Below are 17542 nucleotides of genomic sequence, written 5' to 3'. Positions count from 1 at the left end.
CAATGATGTGGAGATGCCGGTGATGGACTGGGGTGGACAAATGTAAGGAGTCGCACAACACCAGGTTATAGTCCAACAGCTTTATTTGAAATCACAAGCTTTCGGAGCTTTGCTCCTTCGTCAGGTGAAGTGAATAGATGCATATAGGCACAGCATATATAGTTAGAGAACAATGCCTGGTGATTACAGATAATCTTTCTAACTGCCCTTTATCTCTCTGCCGAGGTGTGATAAAGGGCAGTTAGAAAGATTATCTGTAATCACCAGGCATTGTTCTCTGACTATATATGCTGTGCCTTTATGCAACTCTTCACTCACCTGACGAAGGAGCAAAGCTCCGAAAGCTTGTGATTTCAAATAAAGCTGTTGGACTATAACCTGGTGTTGTGCGACTCCTTATATAAAATATCAATGTTTTGTTGGTGCTGGTAAAGGATTGGCACTATTGTGTTAGTCAGCTGATGTCAAATTCAAACCATGCATTGAGTATTTTATTTCAATTTTGTCTGCCAAATGAGAATTTGATTGCGACAAATTGCTGACCCCTACTGGGATTTTCCTTAGTGGATGTTGGGCAAGGATAGGATTGGGCTTGCTTATGATCGCCTCCCCCCACCCCCAGAATGTTGAGTAACTGCAACCAAACAAGGCTCACCAATGAATAATGAGCACTTGAATGAGCTACAGGATGGCTAATCGCATCCATGGAACAGTTCTACAGTAGAACCACATTTAGGGATGGAGAGAAGAAGATTGGTGAGAATTAATAATAAACTACAATTGTTTAATCCAGTTTATGTTTGGGGCCCAGGTATTACTATATATTTGCCTACATAGTAGGGTGTCAATTGTACAGCATTACAAATTTTGGTGATGGATGAACCTAGGAATGTAGGTCATTTAGCCTCTCGAGCCTGTTCCACCATTCAATGAGATCGAGGCTGATCCATGACCTAACTCCGTATCTCCGCCGTAGCCCCATATCCCTTAATACCTTTGTTAACAAAAATCTATCAATCTCAGATTTAAAATTAATAATTGAGTTAGCATCAACTGCCGTTTGCGGAAGAGAGTTCCAAACTTCTACCACCCTTTGCGTGTAGAAGTGTTTCCTAACTTCACTCTTGAAAGTCCTGGCACTAATTTTTAGGCTATGTCCCCTAGTCCTAGACTCCCCAACCAGTGGAAATAAGGTAGATGGAGAGAAACTATCCGTTCCCCTTAATATCTTGAAAACTTCGATCAAACAGAGTATTGCCGTATGTTCAGTGGTATGAGGCTTCAGCTGCATTTGGGGAAGGCCTGATGCAGCTTGCCCAACTCTTAATCTTGGCCTTCTAACTAAGTATGTGATCATTACTAAAAGGTAGAACTGTGCTAATTTATCTTGGAGAAAATTAATCAATTTCTTAGAGAAGTAGATTTTCTAGCTCTGGGACCTCACTGCAAAATTAAATTTAGCCAGATTTTTTTGTAACCTCAACGCCCAATTCTGCTGTACTATTATGACCATAAAGGTTTGCCATTCCAATTGTCCTTTCAACCATAAATACCACCTTTTTCTCTCAATAACATAATGACGTTACTAAATTTTAATCAAAGTTCATGTGTTCTCCGTCATTGGTTATAATACTTTTGGAAATGGGTGCATAAGGAACCTATGCAAGAGCAATCCAGCTAGTCCCACTCCCCCACCCTATCCCTGTAGCCCTGCAAATTTTTTCCTTTCAAGTACTTATCCAGTTCCCTTTTGAAGGCCATGATTGAATCTGCCTCCACCACCCTCTTGGGTAGTGCATTCCAGATCCTAATCACTCGCTGTGTAAGAAAGTTTTTCCTCATGTCACCTTCGGTTCTTTTGCCAATCACCTTAAATCTATGTCCTTTGGTTCTTGACCCTTCTGCCAATGGGAACAGTTTTTCTCTCTCTACTCTGTCTAAACCCTTCATAATTTTGAATACCTCTATCAAATCTCCTCTCAGCCATCTCTGTTCCAAGGAGAACAACCCCAGCGTCTCCAGCCTATCCACATAACTAAAGTCCCTCGTCCTTGAATCATTCTAGTAAATCTTTTCTGCACCCTCTCTAAGGCCTTCATATCTTTCCTAAAGTGTGGTGCCCAGAACTGGACACAGTACTCCAGTTGTGGCCGAATCAGTGTTTTATAAAGGTTCATCATGACTTCCATACTTTTGTACTCTATGCCTCTATTCATAAAGCCCAGGATCCTGTATGCTTTTTAACCGCTTTCTCAACCTGCCCTGCCACCTTCAACGAATTGTGCACATATACCCCCAGAACTCTCTGTTCCTGTACTCCTTTTAGAATTATGCCCTCCATTTTATATTGCCTCTCCTCGTTCTTCCTACCGAAATGTATCACTTTGCATTTTTCTGCATTAAATTTCATCTGCCACGTGTCCTCCCATGCCACCAGCCTGTCTATATCCTCTTGAAGTCCATCACTATCCTCCTCATTTTTTACTACCCTTCCAAGTTTTGTGTCATCTGCAAGTTTTGAAATTGTGCTCTGTACACCCAAGTCCAAGTCATTAATATATATCAAGAAAAGCAGTGGTCCCAGCATCGACCCCTGGGGAACACCATTGTACACCTGCCTTCAGTCAGAAAAACAACCTTCCACCACTACTCTGTGTTTCTTGTCTCTTAGCCAATTCTGTATCCATGTTGCTGCTGCCCCCTTCATTCCATGGGCTTCAATCATGACGATAAGCCTACCATGCGGCACTTTATCAAACGCCTTTTGGAAGTCCATACACACCACCACATCAACTCCATTGCCCTCATCTATCCTCTGTTACCTCATCAAAAAATTCTATCTGGTTAGTTAAACACGATTTGCCTTTAACAAATCCGTGCTGGCTTTCCCTAATCAATCCACACTCGTCCAAGTGACTGCTAATTCTGTCTCGGATTATCGTTTCTAAAAGTTTCCCCACCACCGAGGTTAAACTGACAGGCCTATAGTTGCTGGGTTTATCCTTGCACCCTTTTTTGAACAAGTATGTAATATTTGCAACTCTCCAATCCTCTGGCATCACCCCCCACCCCACCCCACTGTATCTACGGATGTTTGGAAGATTTTGGCCAATGCCTCTGCAATTTCCACCCTTACTTCCCTCAGCAACCTAGGATGCATCCCATTCAGACTGGGTGACTTATCTACTTTAAGTACAGCTAGCCTTTCTAGTACCTCGATCAATTTTTAGCCCATCCAGTATCTCAACTATATCTTCCTTTTATGGAGACTCTGGCAGCATCTTCTTCCTTGGTAAAGACAGATGCAAAGTGCTCATTTAGTACCTCGGCCATCCCCTCTGCCTTCATGAGTAGATCTCCTTTATGGTCCCTAATCGGCCCCACCCCTCCTTACTACCCGTTTACTGTTTACATGCCTTTAATGTTGGCTGTCAGTCTATTCTCATACTCTCTTTGCCCCTCTTATTTCCTTTTTCACTTCCCCTCTGAACTTTCTATATTCTGCCTAGTTCTCGCTTGTGTTATCAACCTGACATCAGTCATACGCCTCTTTTTCCCGTTTCGTCATACTCGCTATCTCTTGTGTCATCCAGGGGGCTCTGGCTTTAGTTGCCCTACCTTTCTGCCTCATGGGAATGTGCCTTGACTGTACCCGTACCATCTCTTTAAAGGCCGCCCACTGTTCAATTACAGTTTTGCCTGCCAATCTTTGATTCCAATTTACCCGGGCCAGATCTGTTCTTGGCCCTCTTCCAGTTGAGTATTTTTACTTTAGAGTGGCCCATGTCCTTTTCCGTAGCTATTCTAAACCTTATGATACTATGATCGCTGTTCCCTAAATGCTCCCTCACTGATACTTGCTCCACTTGGCCCACCTTATTCCCTAGAACCAAGTCCAGCAATGCCTCCTTCCTCATTGGGCCGGAAACGTACTGGTTAAGAAAGTTATCCTGAACGCATTTCAAAAATTCCTCCCGCTCTTTGCCTCTTATTATTGTTATCCCAGTCTGTATTAGGATAGTAGTTATCACTACTCTATAGCTTTTGCACCTCTCTGTAATTTCCCTGCAAAATTGCTCCTCTACATCCGTCCCACTAGTTGGTGGCCTATAGAATGCACCCAGTCGTGTAATGGCACCTCTTATTTCTTACTCTTAACCAAATAGATTCTGTCCTTGACGACATCCTTTCTCTCCAGTACTGCAATATTCTCCTTAATCAATACTGCCACTCTTTCTTCCCCCCCCCCCCCCCCTCCTTTCTTTCCTTCGCTATCTTTCCCGAGCACTTTGTATCCAGGAATATTTAGTACCCAATCCTGCCCTTTTTTTGAGCCAGGTCTGTGTTATCGACATTGTATTCCCATGTCTTATGTCTCCATATAGTTTCTTAAGCCAATTTGCTTTTTGAATTATTTCTGTAAACTGTTATGTCAAGTTTGCTTAATTTTTAACTTTTTAATCTTTGTTTTAATTTTTTTAAATTTGAATTTGCAACTCTTGTCAAGTAGTAAATTTGTGGCAGAATGGAAACCAGTGCATTGTGTCACAGAGAGTGTATTAGGAATGTAGATTTGCACCCACAATTATTCTTGGGGCAAATTCCCTCTGTGCCATTGTAGTAATTGCCCGAGCCAAATGCTTCTCACACAGTCTTATGCTGGTACCCGCTTGAGTTGGATTCGGGGAGACTGGCGTTCATGAACCTGCACCCATCTTTTACTGGCTTTATTGTGGTGGCATAATTGCAGGGCTACAATTTTGTCATTGAATTAAAGGAGCTGGATTTAGTAGCTTAAAATCTGTGTGCCAGCTCAAGGACACCATGACTCCCAGAATCTGACCTGAACAAGTATAAAAGCTGCAATTTAGTGCTATTAGCAGTAGCCTGGAAGCAGGTTGACTGGTTGAAGACACAATGTGTAAGGTAAGACTACGGGGAGAAAATAGTCAAATAGCTGTTAATTCAAAAGTGACAATCCATTTCTTGGACTATGGAAGTTTAAAAATTATCAGAGACATCACCAAGAGTAAGGATTACAACACAAATATCTCCAGAAGTAATTCCAGTCTTGTTATTGGATCCATCTAATGTATTTGTACCAAAATGCAATGGGTAAAAATTGCATTTGGGCCAATGTGCTTTAACATTGTGTGATACCCTTCAAGTGTGGTGCTCTTAATTTATTAGCTCAGATTTTTCCCATTTCAGAGTTTCATCCCAATGTGAAATAGCTCATAGTACTGCTGAAATTGTACTGCTGGATATTTTTCATTGTTCAGGTGGATATAGTACGTAAATTTTGTAAGTCAAAATTTAGAGTTAATTTTAAATGCATTTGTTAATTTTAAATCGGGGATTGATAGATTTTTGTTAACCAAAGGTATTAAGCGATATGGGGCTAAGGCGGGTATATGGAGTTAGGCCTCAGATCAGCCATGATCTCGTTGAATGGCGGAACAGACTCAAGGGGCTAAATGGCCTACTCCTGTTCCTATGTTCCTAAGTCACCAGTAAGCTTCAGTGAACTCACTTACTAAAATTTCCCTGCATAAGAGCAGGCATTGCAGCTCAGAAATAGGAACCATCAGGCCTACCTCAGTATCAGCCTTGGCTTCGTTAAAGCTTTTATTTAAAAAAAAAAATCTTTTGACCATCATATCTGTACTTGAAACATCATTGTAAGTTGCACTATTTGCAGTTTCAGAATGTTCTCATTACTATCCATGAAAGAAAAGAAAGAATTTGCATTTATATAGTGCCTTTCATGTCCTCAGGTTGTCCCAAATCGTTTTACAGCCAATTAAGTACTTTTTGCGTGTAGTCACTATTGTAATGTAGGGAAACGTGGCAGCTAATTTGTGCACAGCAAGGTCCCACAAACAGCAATGAAATAATAACTTGATATTCTGTTTTTAGTAATGTTGGTTGAGGGATGAATATTGGGCAGGACACCGGGAGAACTACCTTGCTCTTTGAATAGTGCCAGGGGATCTTTTACATCCACCTGAGAGGGTAGACGGGGTCTCGGTTTAACCATCCGAAAGATGGCACCTCCAGCAGTGCAGCACTCCCTCATTACTGCACTGGGAGTGTCGGTCTAGATTATATACTCAAATCTCTGGAGTGGGGCTTGAACTCATGACCTTCTGACTCAGAGACGAGAGTCCGACCACTGAACCAAGTCTGACACCTAAAATGATGTAGTTGAGATGCTGGTGATTGACCCTGAAGCTTTACAACATTATTGCAATGGGAATATCATAATTATGATGCTGTGTAGTGACATTAAATGTTGAATTAATAAAGATCTGTGAAAAGTTGCAACTTGGTATTTATTGGAAGATAGCAGCTTTAAACAGAAACTCTCTAATTTCCACTGACGTTTCCCTCTCACCTGTCTACAAAGAGCTCTCCCATTGGTGAGCATAGAATGTTAGTAGTCGTTCTCGAGTCAGTGGAATGGATGACTGTCCCTTCTGAGCCAGCGCTCATGATGTGGAAAGGACTTTAAAGTAAAACCCAACTTAAGTTTCTAACTACAAATGTTTAAAATTCTGATAAATAGATTTGAGAAAAGTGTATTGATGGAGGTAAAATTTCATGCACTTGCAGTAGAGGGATTTTTTCACTGGAATTTCAATGAAGAATAATGGTGAGAGAGTGATTTTCCTTTCTGTGCTTTGTTCACTTGAACTGTGAAAACACCCAGCAATCTGGACAGGGCATTTTGAGTTGTAAAACAATAGGGATGAGATACCAGTGGTTATGGCTTTGTCATTGGTAGTGATGGGAACAATTTGAGGTGATGAATTATGAGCAAGAAGCAGATTGATAAGTATTTTTTCTACAATGACAACACTAAAAGTGATTTTGAAAGTCTTCAAAGAATTATTCTGCTATCCTTGCAATGCTCCTCATGTTTCAGTGCATACTGTGATATCATTCGTTAGGGTAATTCAGATAAAACGGATGGAGGAATTTAACCGGCGGCAGAGTCTGAGATGTAGTTTATCACTTGAAAGTTTTTAATGTTGGGTTTTCATAAAGAATTCATCAACTGCCTGAATTAGTGAAGTAAGAAAAAGTATATTGAGTCCTGAAGAACTCTAAGTACTTTTAATGTCTTTCACTCACCTGCTAACGACCTTCTATAACTTTGAAAATTAGGTCCTGTAATACATTATTTGCGGTGATATACCCCCTTTTTCTTTATTCGTTCATGGGATGTGGGCGTCGCCAGCGAGGCCGGCATTTATTACCCATCCCTAATTGCCCTTAAGAAGGTGGTGGTGAGCCACCTTCTTGAACCGAGCAGGATTGTTCAACTGAGTGGCTTGCTAGGCCATTTCAGAGGGCAGTTAAGAATCAGCCATATTGCTGTGGGTCTGGAGTCACACATAGGCCAGACCAGGTAAGGACGGCAGGTTTCCTTCCCTAAAGGACATTAGTGAACCTGGCTCAACAAATGCACAGATTTGACCTATAGATGGTTTTCTGCAGTAGCATGGTTAGTGGGTGATAATATAATATGAAATGGATGGAATATTCAACAGGGTCTGATGCCTGGAGCATCCTTTATTGGGAAGGAGGGCAGGATAGTGCAAAGGTCATGGGTCCTGCGAAGTAAACTGAAATTCTGCAATAGCTGTTTACTGTGATTTAGCGGGGAGATGTCATATGCAGAATGCTGACTGAGAATCTAGCGACAGAAATTTAGCACTGCAGCATTGCAACTATGGTCAGACCTTTTGTGAAATATCCAAAATACAAAATGCTTTGTCACAGACCAATCCTGGACAAGCGGTTCCTCCACAGTTTCACCTCCCTGTCTTTGTCCTGCCCCAACCCGTGCATTGATGACAGCAGTGGAGCAAAATATACTGTTTTGGAAGAGCCTAAGAGTTAAGAACAAATATTCATGTTCCTCCTTTTCTTGCCACATTTATTGTTAGTCAGCTTAAGGTTGGCAGTGTTTTGACAGCCAATTATGTTACCAGAATACAATATATCCATAATTTTATTTATTTATACAAGCATATTGCATCATAACATCGTATAACTCTTCAAATCCTGCCAGCCTGACTTTGCTCATGTGTGAGGTAGATCTGCAGCAGGCCTTGCACTGTATATTATACCAGAATATCATTTACTAAGAGAAGAATTTTAAAGCATTTTCTTCCTTCTAGTTGAGTTCCCATTAAGTCTTGATTGAGCATCATCATTTTTTCAAAATGTGCCTATTAACGCACTTTCAAGCACAGGTAACCCCCATTCCCCAGCCAAGGGTCACTAAAGGCTATTGTAATGTCCCCACTGCTGCCCTGGTTAAGATCAGCTAACTTGTCTGGGTAATTGAACCTGGCACCTTCCTGGTCTGTAAGGCCCAGTACCACACCGGGTGGTAGATTACCCACTGGGAGGTCAGTGGAGTGGAAAACCTTTTTATAATGGCACCAATTAGCTAGAGTAAAAGAATGTAAGGAATCGGATAATCTCCGAAAGCTTGTGATTTTAAAATAAAATTGTTGGACTATAACCTGGTGTTGTAAGATTCCTTACATTTGTCCACCCCAGTCCATCACCGGCATCTCCACATCAGAGTAAAAGAAAACAGCCCTTCGACTAGAAATCTCTGAACGATAACAGACAAAAAAAAATTTTAAAGACAGAAGAACTTTCATTTATATAGTGCCTTATCACATCCTCAGGGTGCCCCAGTGTGTTTAACAATTAATGAAGTACTTTTGAAGTGTAGTCACTGTTGTAATGTAGGGAAATGAGGCAGCTATTGTGAGCACAGCAAGCTCCCACAAACAGCAATGTGATGATGACCAGATCACCTGTTTTAATGGTGTTGGTTGAAGGATAAATATTGACCAGGACACCAGGAGAACTCCCCATCTGTTCTTCGAATAGTACCATGGGATCTTTTACCTCCATCCAAGAGGGCAGGTGGGGATGAATGATCTGATTTAGAATTCATTGAGAGATTTCTATCTAATGTGCTAAAAGATGACCAGAAAAAAGACATTTGATTGGATATTTTTATTTTTTTAAAGAGTAAAGAGATAGGTGGAAGTTAGTGAATTCTTTCCACAGAATGCAAGGAGTATGAATAGTGTGTGGAAAAATTAAATGTAATAGTAGAATGTGTTCTTTGAGTTTGCAAGAAAAAGGAACATGAATATTTAGGGTTTTACTTAGTTTTGTGTATTTGTATACTCTGTACACCCAAAATTGCTTTGAAATAGGTCCCTCTTTATGAACCTATGCACATACTTTTGTTGCTCAACACAACCGACCAAGTTATTTTTTGTTGTCTTCTCCAGATTTTTTTTAATGTTTCTCTCCCTTTCTTCCCACCCCTAAGTTTGACTTAAAATCATCACTACTTAAATTTTTGGATAAACCTATGGCCCCTCCTTGCATGCTATAGAAAGAATTCACTAACCATTTATAAATGCACTATTACCACCAGGATTTTAGTAAAGCACAGTGATGAGCATGTATAATTTTCACACAGCTGCACTGTAGATGGGAGGGTTTCACTAAGATTTAAATAAAATGTAATGAGTATATGATTTTTTTTTTATTACTGGTGGGACTCCTGTGGCATTTCTCACAGGGTAGTGTCTGGACTGGACCATGGTTATATTTATCTGCTAATGTGGCCTGTGTCTTTTAAGGCAATTGCTCTAAATAAGCAAATTCAGGGAATTGTAGCTATTTAGAAACTGCTGAAGTCAATCAGAAGGTACTTGTAAATTTCAGGCTACAGGACAGAGATTGGCCCTTTTATCAAATTGTTTTGAATCTGTAACAATTTTTTATGCCTATAGTCTTGCATCTAACACACGTGTGTGTGCTAGATGCAAGACTATTTACATAAAACAAACACCAATACAATTCTAGGTTTTCTCCTTCCAAATTTGGGTTGTGTTTAGGGAGAGCATTGTGAGCTGTAACTGGTGGTGGTTGCAATTTAATGTGATTCATTAAGAGCACCACGCAAGATGTTTATTGGCATGACGTTAGTGTCTCTGCTTAAGTGCAATTTCCCCCCCCACACTCCCCATTCCCAAGGCCCCATAGAACATTGATACCAATACGTTAAGTAAACCTGGTGACAACATTGCATAAAAATCATCTTACCTTGGCTCATAGTGAGATTAAAAAGTCCCAAGCAAAAGTTTTCACTGGGCGAAGAATGGGAGCTGGGGAAGAAAAAGCCACTGGAGTCTTGTCTGATAACGATAGGGAAAATCCAAGGGTAAGGTGATTCCTGGTTAATGCTGACTTTTTTTCTTTTTTCTTTCACAGTGACAGTGATGCTGCGTTTCAGCTGGGAGCAGTAACCAGGCAGCTTGTGTAGTGTCAGTGTCTGCTACAGAAAGCAGCGATCTGAACACACAGGTGGCTGTTTCTAACAATCCTTACCAATACTGGTAAGGGGGAAAGTTGCATAATGGAACAAAGAAATGCATTGTTAGGATCTTTGAACCAGCCTTTGAGCATTGATGCAGAGGGGAACCCTGGAAAGAATACTCCAACAAATTGCAACAACAAAGTTGTTGGCAGGAGAGAGGGAGAGTTAGATGGGGGTGCCTTGGAGGAAGAAGATGGTACGAACTGGAAGCAGGGGGAGGGCAAAGCGGCTGACTCAGGACAAGAACTTGACCCACCAAACCCAGACCAGCAGCAGTTCTCTGTCAAGGAGACAAATTTTACAGAAGGCAGCCTGAAACTGAAAATTGGGCTGCAGACTAAGAGAACTAAGAAACCCCCCAAAAACCTGGAAAATTATGTTTGTCGGCCAGCCATTAAAACAACCATCAAGCACTCGCGAAATAAAATAGCAAAAAGTGGGAAGACCACCGAGGAGAGAGAGGAAGAAAGTGAGCAAAAACGGGTAAGGTTTGCACTTTGAAGTGTATCACTAGTAATATACAGTAAGGTGTTGTGGGGCTTGACTTTGTAATAAGTTTTTGATTATTTTAGAAATCATTTTTGCCTTCGTGTTTGCTTACCTGCAGATGTCCATTGGTTGACGAGTAGTTCCCTGTTTTTAACTTCTGTTTTAGGGCAATATAGCAAATGTAATATGCTGAACTCCCAACCAGGAACCAATAGCCAAAGTGTTCAAACTTGAGCATCTTTACTCCAGAGTATGTTAAATGCCATCCCACATTCATGCTGGCGTCGTCCAGACTCCTGGTATTCAGGATATGTCAATTCCTGAAGAAAATATAGAATATTTCCATATGGATTTTTCTGTATAACAATTTTGTCATGCTATCCCTATCTATTTTGGTGTTTATCAGTAATATTCCAACATTGCAACTACTGTATAACCAAGCAATCTGGATCTGTTTTATTAACTTTGTAAAATACCTTTATCACTCCACGGTATCATGATGATCTCAGCCATTTCTGTGTGGTATTCCCTCGGATTGGTTGGTAGCGATTTAAACCATGTTTCAGACATTCAGATTTAAGGACATTTTAAACAGGTATAGGTAGTATTCCCTCTACAGCACAATTGATACCTTTTTTTGTTTTTATTTGAAATATGATTTTCTCAGTAATTTGATTTTTATTTAATTTTAGAAGTTATGTTAAAATAAAAACTATTTCTTCCAGTTATTAAAGAAGTAAATACTAGAAATACATAGTAGGCTCATAAGCATCTGAAGGAGAGAATGCGGGTTAATGTTTTGTGTTAAAACCCAAAACATTAACCAATCTTTTCTCCTTCAGACCCTGACAGACCTTCCATGTATTTCCAACATTTTCTTATTTATTTCAGATTTCCAGGATTCACCGTTTTTCTTATCTCCATTCCAGTAATTGGGTAAACTTATTGATACTGATTCACAATCATCAGTGGTTTGTTCAGAATGTGTTTCCGTCTGAAATATATGGAAGGCTTGCTGGATGGAAACAAACATGATTTGGAAAAAAAAAAGCTATTCATTTTTCAAAAATTTATCGAAAAGGCTTGTTGACTTAATCTGAGCTTGGTTTACTGAGGCACTGGGATTCAGAGCTTGGTTCATGAGGCACTGGGATTCAGAGCTTGGTTCCCTGGGATTCAGAGCTTGGTTGACCAGGGCACTGGGATTCAGAGAGGAGTTTGTTGCAATTTGATGGACACTGTACCAGATGAGTAAAAGTGAATTGCCTTGCTCTTGATCAGATTCAATGTCCTTGGGACATAGGACAGTGTCAGGCACAGGTCCAAACTGTGTTTATATTCTTGCTGAGTAATGCATATTCAGCAGTGATGCACAGGCTTTGGACATTTTGAGGAATAAGGGTTTTGGGAGAAAGTCAGTTGTAATTTGCATATGTTAACCATTTAAGGACTGCAGTAGTTTGTGCACCAAAAAAAATGTATCCAAATTACTGTTTTTCTTCAAAACACTTTTCTCAATTCAGAGTTTTAGTTTGTACATCCTTACGGGTGAATGTCACTGCTGGAGATGGTTCCAGTATCAGCATCATGCACTCCAGTGCAGGTATAACACAGCCAGATACAGAGTAAAGCTCCCTTAACCCTGCTTCAGACTCTGCTTAAAAACCCATATGAATTTTTCCATTTCCTTGTGTCCTTTCAGAATTAAATTGCCAATTTTTATTCAGTTATTATGAGTTGTTTTGTATTGTGGACTCATTGAACCAGGAATTGGGTTGCAATAGCCGTAAACTGATTTCATGTAGGGCCGTTAGTCAGCAGAGAAAAAAGGCCAGCATCTCATCTGTCAGGTCCCAGATTTGAAATGGCAGCATTCTAAACAATGACCCCAACCTGTCTGTCTTTTCTTTTGTTTTTCTGATTGAACACTAGTCCATAACTGCCCTTGATACTGCTGAATAGCAGCAAATCTGAAATGCATGTAGATATGAGGAGTTGTATCTAGTGCTGTCCATAACTCCAAAAATTGAAATATGCTGAGGTAGCAAAGGAATGGAGACTTCAAGGTTGATTCAGGCAGGTTGTTCAAAGTGGTGAATTAAAAACCAGGGGGTATAATTTAAAAATGAAGACATTAGTAAATGGGGATTTCAGGCAGAACTTTTTCATACAAAGTGGGATGAAGATTTGGGATACTTTACCAGAGAAGAACATTAAAACCAATAGTTTAAGTGGATTCAGGAGACAGATTGATGTTTTTCTGGAGAAGGAAAGGATAGATAGATATGACAACATGGTAGGGCTTAGCAATAACAAAAGAATTAGTTTATTGGGCTGAAAGGCCTTTTCCTGTTTGATTCCTACATGTGCCTATATAGGTGGAACATGGCAAAAGAACCAGAAGGGTGAGGAGAATTTTTTACACCGTAAGTTGTTATGATCTGGAATGCACTGCCTGAAAGGGCGGTGGAAACAGATTCAATAGTGACTTTCAAAAGTGAATTTGATAACTACTTGAAAAGGAAAAAATTGTAGGGTTATGGGGGGAAAAACCAGGGGAGTGGGACTAATCGGTTGGCTCATTCAAAGAGGTGGCTCAGGCACAATGGGTTGAATGGCCTTCATTGGTATGATTCTGTGTGCTTCTAGCAAGGGGGAGAAAAGTATTCTTTTGCTTCATCTACTTTTAGTAAGAAAGTAAGAATTGCTTGCATTATTTAGTGCTCTAGCACATCATTAAATCAGCTTAAAGTGCTTCACATAATGAATGATATCTAGGCAAATATGGCGGCCATTCTGCACAAGCAATATCTTTCAAACAACAATGGGAGCTCTCGTGAATACATGGCTAGAGCCCATAATGTGGGATAAAATTATTTGGCATTTCGAAAGGCATGGACTAACGAAGGAGATTCAGCATGGATGTATAAATAACTAGTGGCGGTTGATTACATTGAATTTTTGAGAAAATCATCGTGTGTATAGAAAAAGGAAACGTTGTGGTTGTTGCATATGTTGATTTTCAGAAGGCATTTGATACTATGCTACATAAGAGACTTGTTAATCAAAACAAAGGTACATGGTATTGAAAGGGCATGTAGCCGCCTGTGTAGAGAGATGGCTAGAGGGCAGAAAGCAAAAATGTCGTGGGTCGAGATGTGCACCAGGGATCTGTGCTGGGACTTCTTGTTTACAGTGTATATAAGTGATTTGGATATAGGCACGCACAGAATGTTATTGAAGTTTGCTGATGATGCCAAATTAGGGGGCATGGCAAACGAGGAAGAACGTGGGAGATGGTTAGTGCAGAGAAAAGTGAAGTAGTGCATTTTGGGAGGGGGTGATAAGAACAGTGAAAGGAAGGATATTTTAGATGGTAAGATTCTTAAGGGAGCAGAGGATTCAAGAGATCTAAGAGGTGTTGATACATAGTTCTTTAAAGGAGGGAGTGCAGGTAGAAAAGGCCATAAGAAGTCAAATAGTTTTCTAGATGTTATACATGGGGCATTGAGTGTAAAAGCAAGGAAGTGATGTTGAGTTTGTACAATATAGTGGTTCGACTTAAGTTGGATCATTGTGTGCTGTTCTGGACACCCGTTTTGAGAGTAAATAATGAAAGATTGATTTTGTTGATTGGTGAATTGGTAACAAGGGAGAACCCAGATTATCACTAGAAGAACAAATGGTCCAGTTGAAGACATTTCTCCCCACACAAACATGGAATGTTTACCACAAGTACTAATTAAGATGGAGACTGCAACATCATTTAAATGGGAACCAGATAACCATTTTAAAAGGATAGGAACATGGGCTTAAAGTAGATCGCTTCACTTGAACAGGTAGCAACAACACAGGCATGATGGATCAAACGGCCTCCTTGTGTGCTGTAATTTCTATGATTCTATCAGATGGCTGATTAGTTAACTTTTTTGGTGTTGGTTGAGAGAAGAATGTTGTGACTGATAAAAAGTGGCTATGATTCTGGGGAAGTGTATTGGTGTGGCCTTTGGAACTAAACCTGATACAATCGCCGCACTGTGCATTATTTCACAATCATGAAGCTCGATGATAATCCACCATTTTAAGAAGTTATCCACCCTTTACGTTCCACTTGGCACACACCATTCTTTGGTCAAGGAGGATACTTCCAGGCCACTGACAATGTCAGTTTTCAGCTGATTGCTAGAAGCTGTGTCTATTAGAACTGCTAATTCAAAAGGAAAATTGGGTTTTCTTCTGTTTGTGGCCTCCTCTAGATTGTCTGTGCTATCTCCATATATTATGTCTTCAGGAATTTGGAATTCCTGTGTGAAATACCAGGTTTTGGATTTTGGTATTTTACTTGTATACCATAATCACCATGTTCATTATTAGCTGTAAAATATATATATAAAATATCAGGTGATGTGATGGTTCTTGAACAAGCAGCAAAATAAAATCCCTTGCAGCTACATCACCAGAAGCTGTTATTCACTGCAGACGACTCCTGATAATTGTCACTTTTTTGTACTGTACTAAAAAATTGAATTATCCAATGATTTGAATGTAGAAAAAAGTGGGAATTTATTGCTAAAACAATTTGAATTATCTAAGAATAGATATATTGGTGCTTGCAACCACTTGAACCACAAGGCAACTGGGCAAGTACAGTTTTGTCCCTGGGATTTTAGTAAAATGTAATAGTGGGCATGTGAAAGTTTTAAAGCACCCGCACAGTAGGACTTATTTAAAAGTAGGATTTCAATAAAGAATAATTAGGGGTTTGTTGAATTTTTGTACTGTGTCCACTTGAATTCTTAGGAGCAGCCAGCAATACAATTATGGGTTCTGTCATTCCAAACTTGTGTTGTCAGAAGAGCATTTTGAGCACTAGGGTGAAGTACTGATGGTTACAGGTCTGTCACTGGAAATGGTATTGGTATTGCACAACATCATAAAGCTTTTTTTCTCTACAGCATATTGGTGCTCATATGCTAAATAAGGCTGGTGACAACACTGTAACAGGTGACAGTTGGAATTTCACTGTGATTAGCCTATTGCTTAAACGTTCTGATCTCAATCTGGTGAAGTAGTAGTGCTTTCAAACCCAACTGCATATAGTGAATGAAGTGGTTTTCAGTACATCTTTACAAGAAAATAAATTGCTTTTGAAATGCAATAAATGCAAGGGAGTATGAAGGGTCAGCTGTTATCACTTGTCTTTCTTGGACCAGTTTCCTATAGGAATTCCTCCCCTTGTCAGATAGAATCTACTTAATATGGTGTTTAGTGTAGATAGACCGATGACTCATTAGTGGTATTGGTTTGCTGATTCCCTTGATAGTGGTGTGTGCTTAAATGACAGACACTGGAAATGATTGAGTTGCTATATGACTGGCTGTTAGACAGGTAGGCCCAGGAAATTCTTTTATAACTGGAGCAATGTTGGATGATAAGATATAGAAGAAGGTTGACCTGTCTGTTTGCACAAGTAGTAGGCAGAAATGGATTGGAGTGATGCAAGTTTACTTGGGTTCAAACAGGAATACAGATTTGAAGCAACCCAAGTAAACTTGCACCTCTCCAATCCATTTCTGCCTACTACTTGAATGACTTGAATGGCTCGGTGAAGTATATAACAGTTTTAAAAACAGAAAATGCTGGGAGAATGGAATAGAACAGTTTCTATTGATTTTGCTTCTTTCTCGAAGATGCTGGGGTACGGTTCCATGGGCTCTGGAAGTCCTCAATCCAGTGGCTATTCTTTAGCCTCGATGAACAATTTTGATTGTGGAAAGCGTCACAGCCAATCCAGTCTTGTCCTTGCTGCACATCCACTTATCCACACTTTCCATTGTGGGCCCCTGGGAAGCAATCAGGGTTGGGATCCTGAAATTGATAGACAAGCCGACTTACGTAGTTTCCAGGCATTTCCTGATTTTTCTTTGCAAGTCTCGAGACTTTTGTAATGTTGAATCTCAAGTAGCCACTGAGGTGTGGACCGACTGTGTGGCTACTTGAGATTCGACATTACTGCTTTGCTGTATTAACAGGTGGGACTCAGTTCCCAGTTCTGTAGGTATGGCAGTGTTGTATGGATGTCAGTCTGCTTTCATGCAAGAGTATTGAATGTTCCTGAATGTAGGCGGAGGATGTAAGAGTGGGAAAGAATTGCCGGCTACTTTAGGCGGGCGTCTTCCTCATCCTTAGAAAGAAGTTCAATCTTCACACACAAAGTATCCTCCTGGTCAACCCTTCAGTCCTTTCTGACCTGGTATGTCTTGGAGCTGTGTTGTAGTTTTACTGTTTGGCTGTAATAGTTGTAGTTAGCAGTTTGCTTTTAATAATATTTCAATCCCCCTAATGGTTCTTTCATGATGATCTCAGACATGAATTTTCTTAAAGGGATGATGTTTTTTGTTTTCCCCATCAAAAATTGTTTCATAAAACCTTTTCTTTTGTATCTGCAATGCTTCGTTAAGACAACACGGATTTTTTTTTGCAAAAGAAGCATGTGGCGTACATGGAAAGATTCTGTGGCCGTATCCAGGTTTGTTCACCACGCATTGGACCAGACACTGTCGTGCAAGACCAAAAGGTGGTAGTGAGTATGCGAAGAAGAATTTGAAAATCAGTTAGGATTTG

The 17542-nt window shown here is 40.1% G+C and overlaps 1 protein-coding gene across 2 annotated transcripts in view; it reads left to right on the top strand.

Annotated features, from left to right (window-relative positions):
• Positions 1–17542, top strand: part of ash1l (ash1 (absent, small, or homeotic)-like (Drosophila)) — a 181377-nt gene that overhangs the window by 16072 nt on the left and 147763 nt on the right. For both annotated transcript variants that reach the window (XM_067975852.1, XM_067975851.1), the window contains exon 2: positions 10324–10912. In XM_067975852.1, the coding sequence (XP_067831953.1) occupies positions 10469–10912 (444 nt within the window). In that variant the 5' untranslated portion in view covers positions 10324–10468. The remainder of the gene's footprint in view (positions 1–10323; positions 10913–17542) is intronic.

Source organism: Heptranchias perlo, chromosome 44 (genome assembly GCF_035084215.1).
Source record: "Heptranchias perlo isolate sHepPer1 chromosome 44, sHepPer1.hap1, whole genome shotgun sequence".
Classification (NCBI taxonomy): Eukaryota; Metazoa; Chordata; class Chondrichthyes; order Hexanchiformes; family Hexanchidae; genus Heptranchias; species Heptranchias perlo.
The sequence above is the reverse complement of the archived record's forward strand: the minus strand, read 5'-3'. Positions and strand labels throughout refer to the sequence as shown.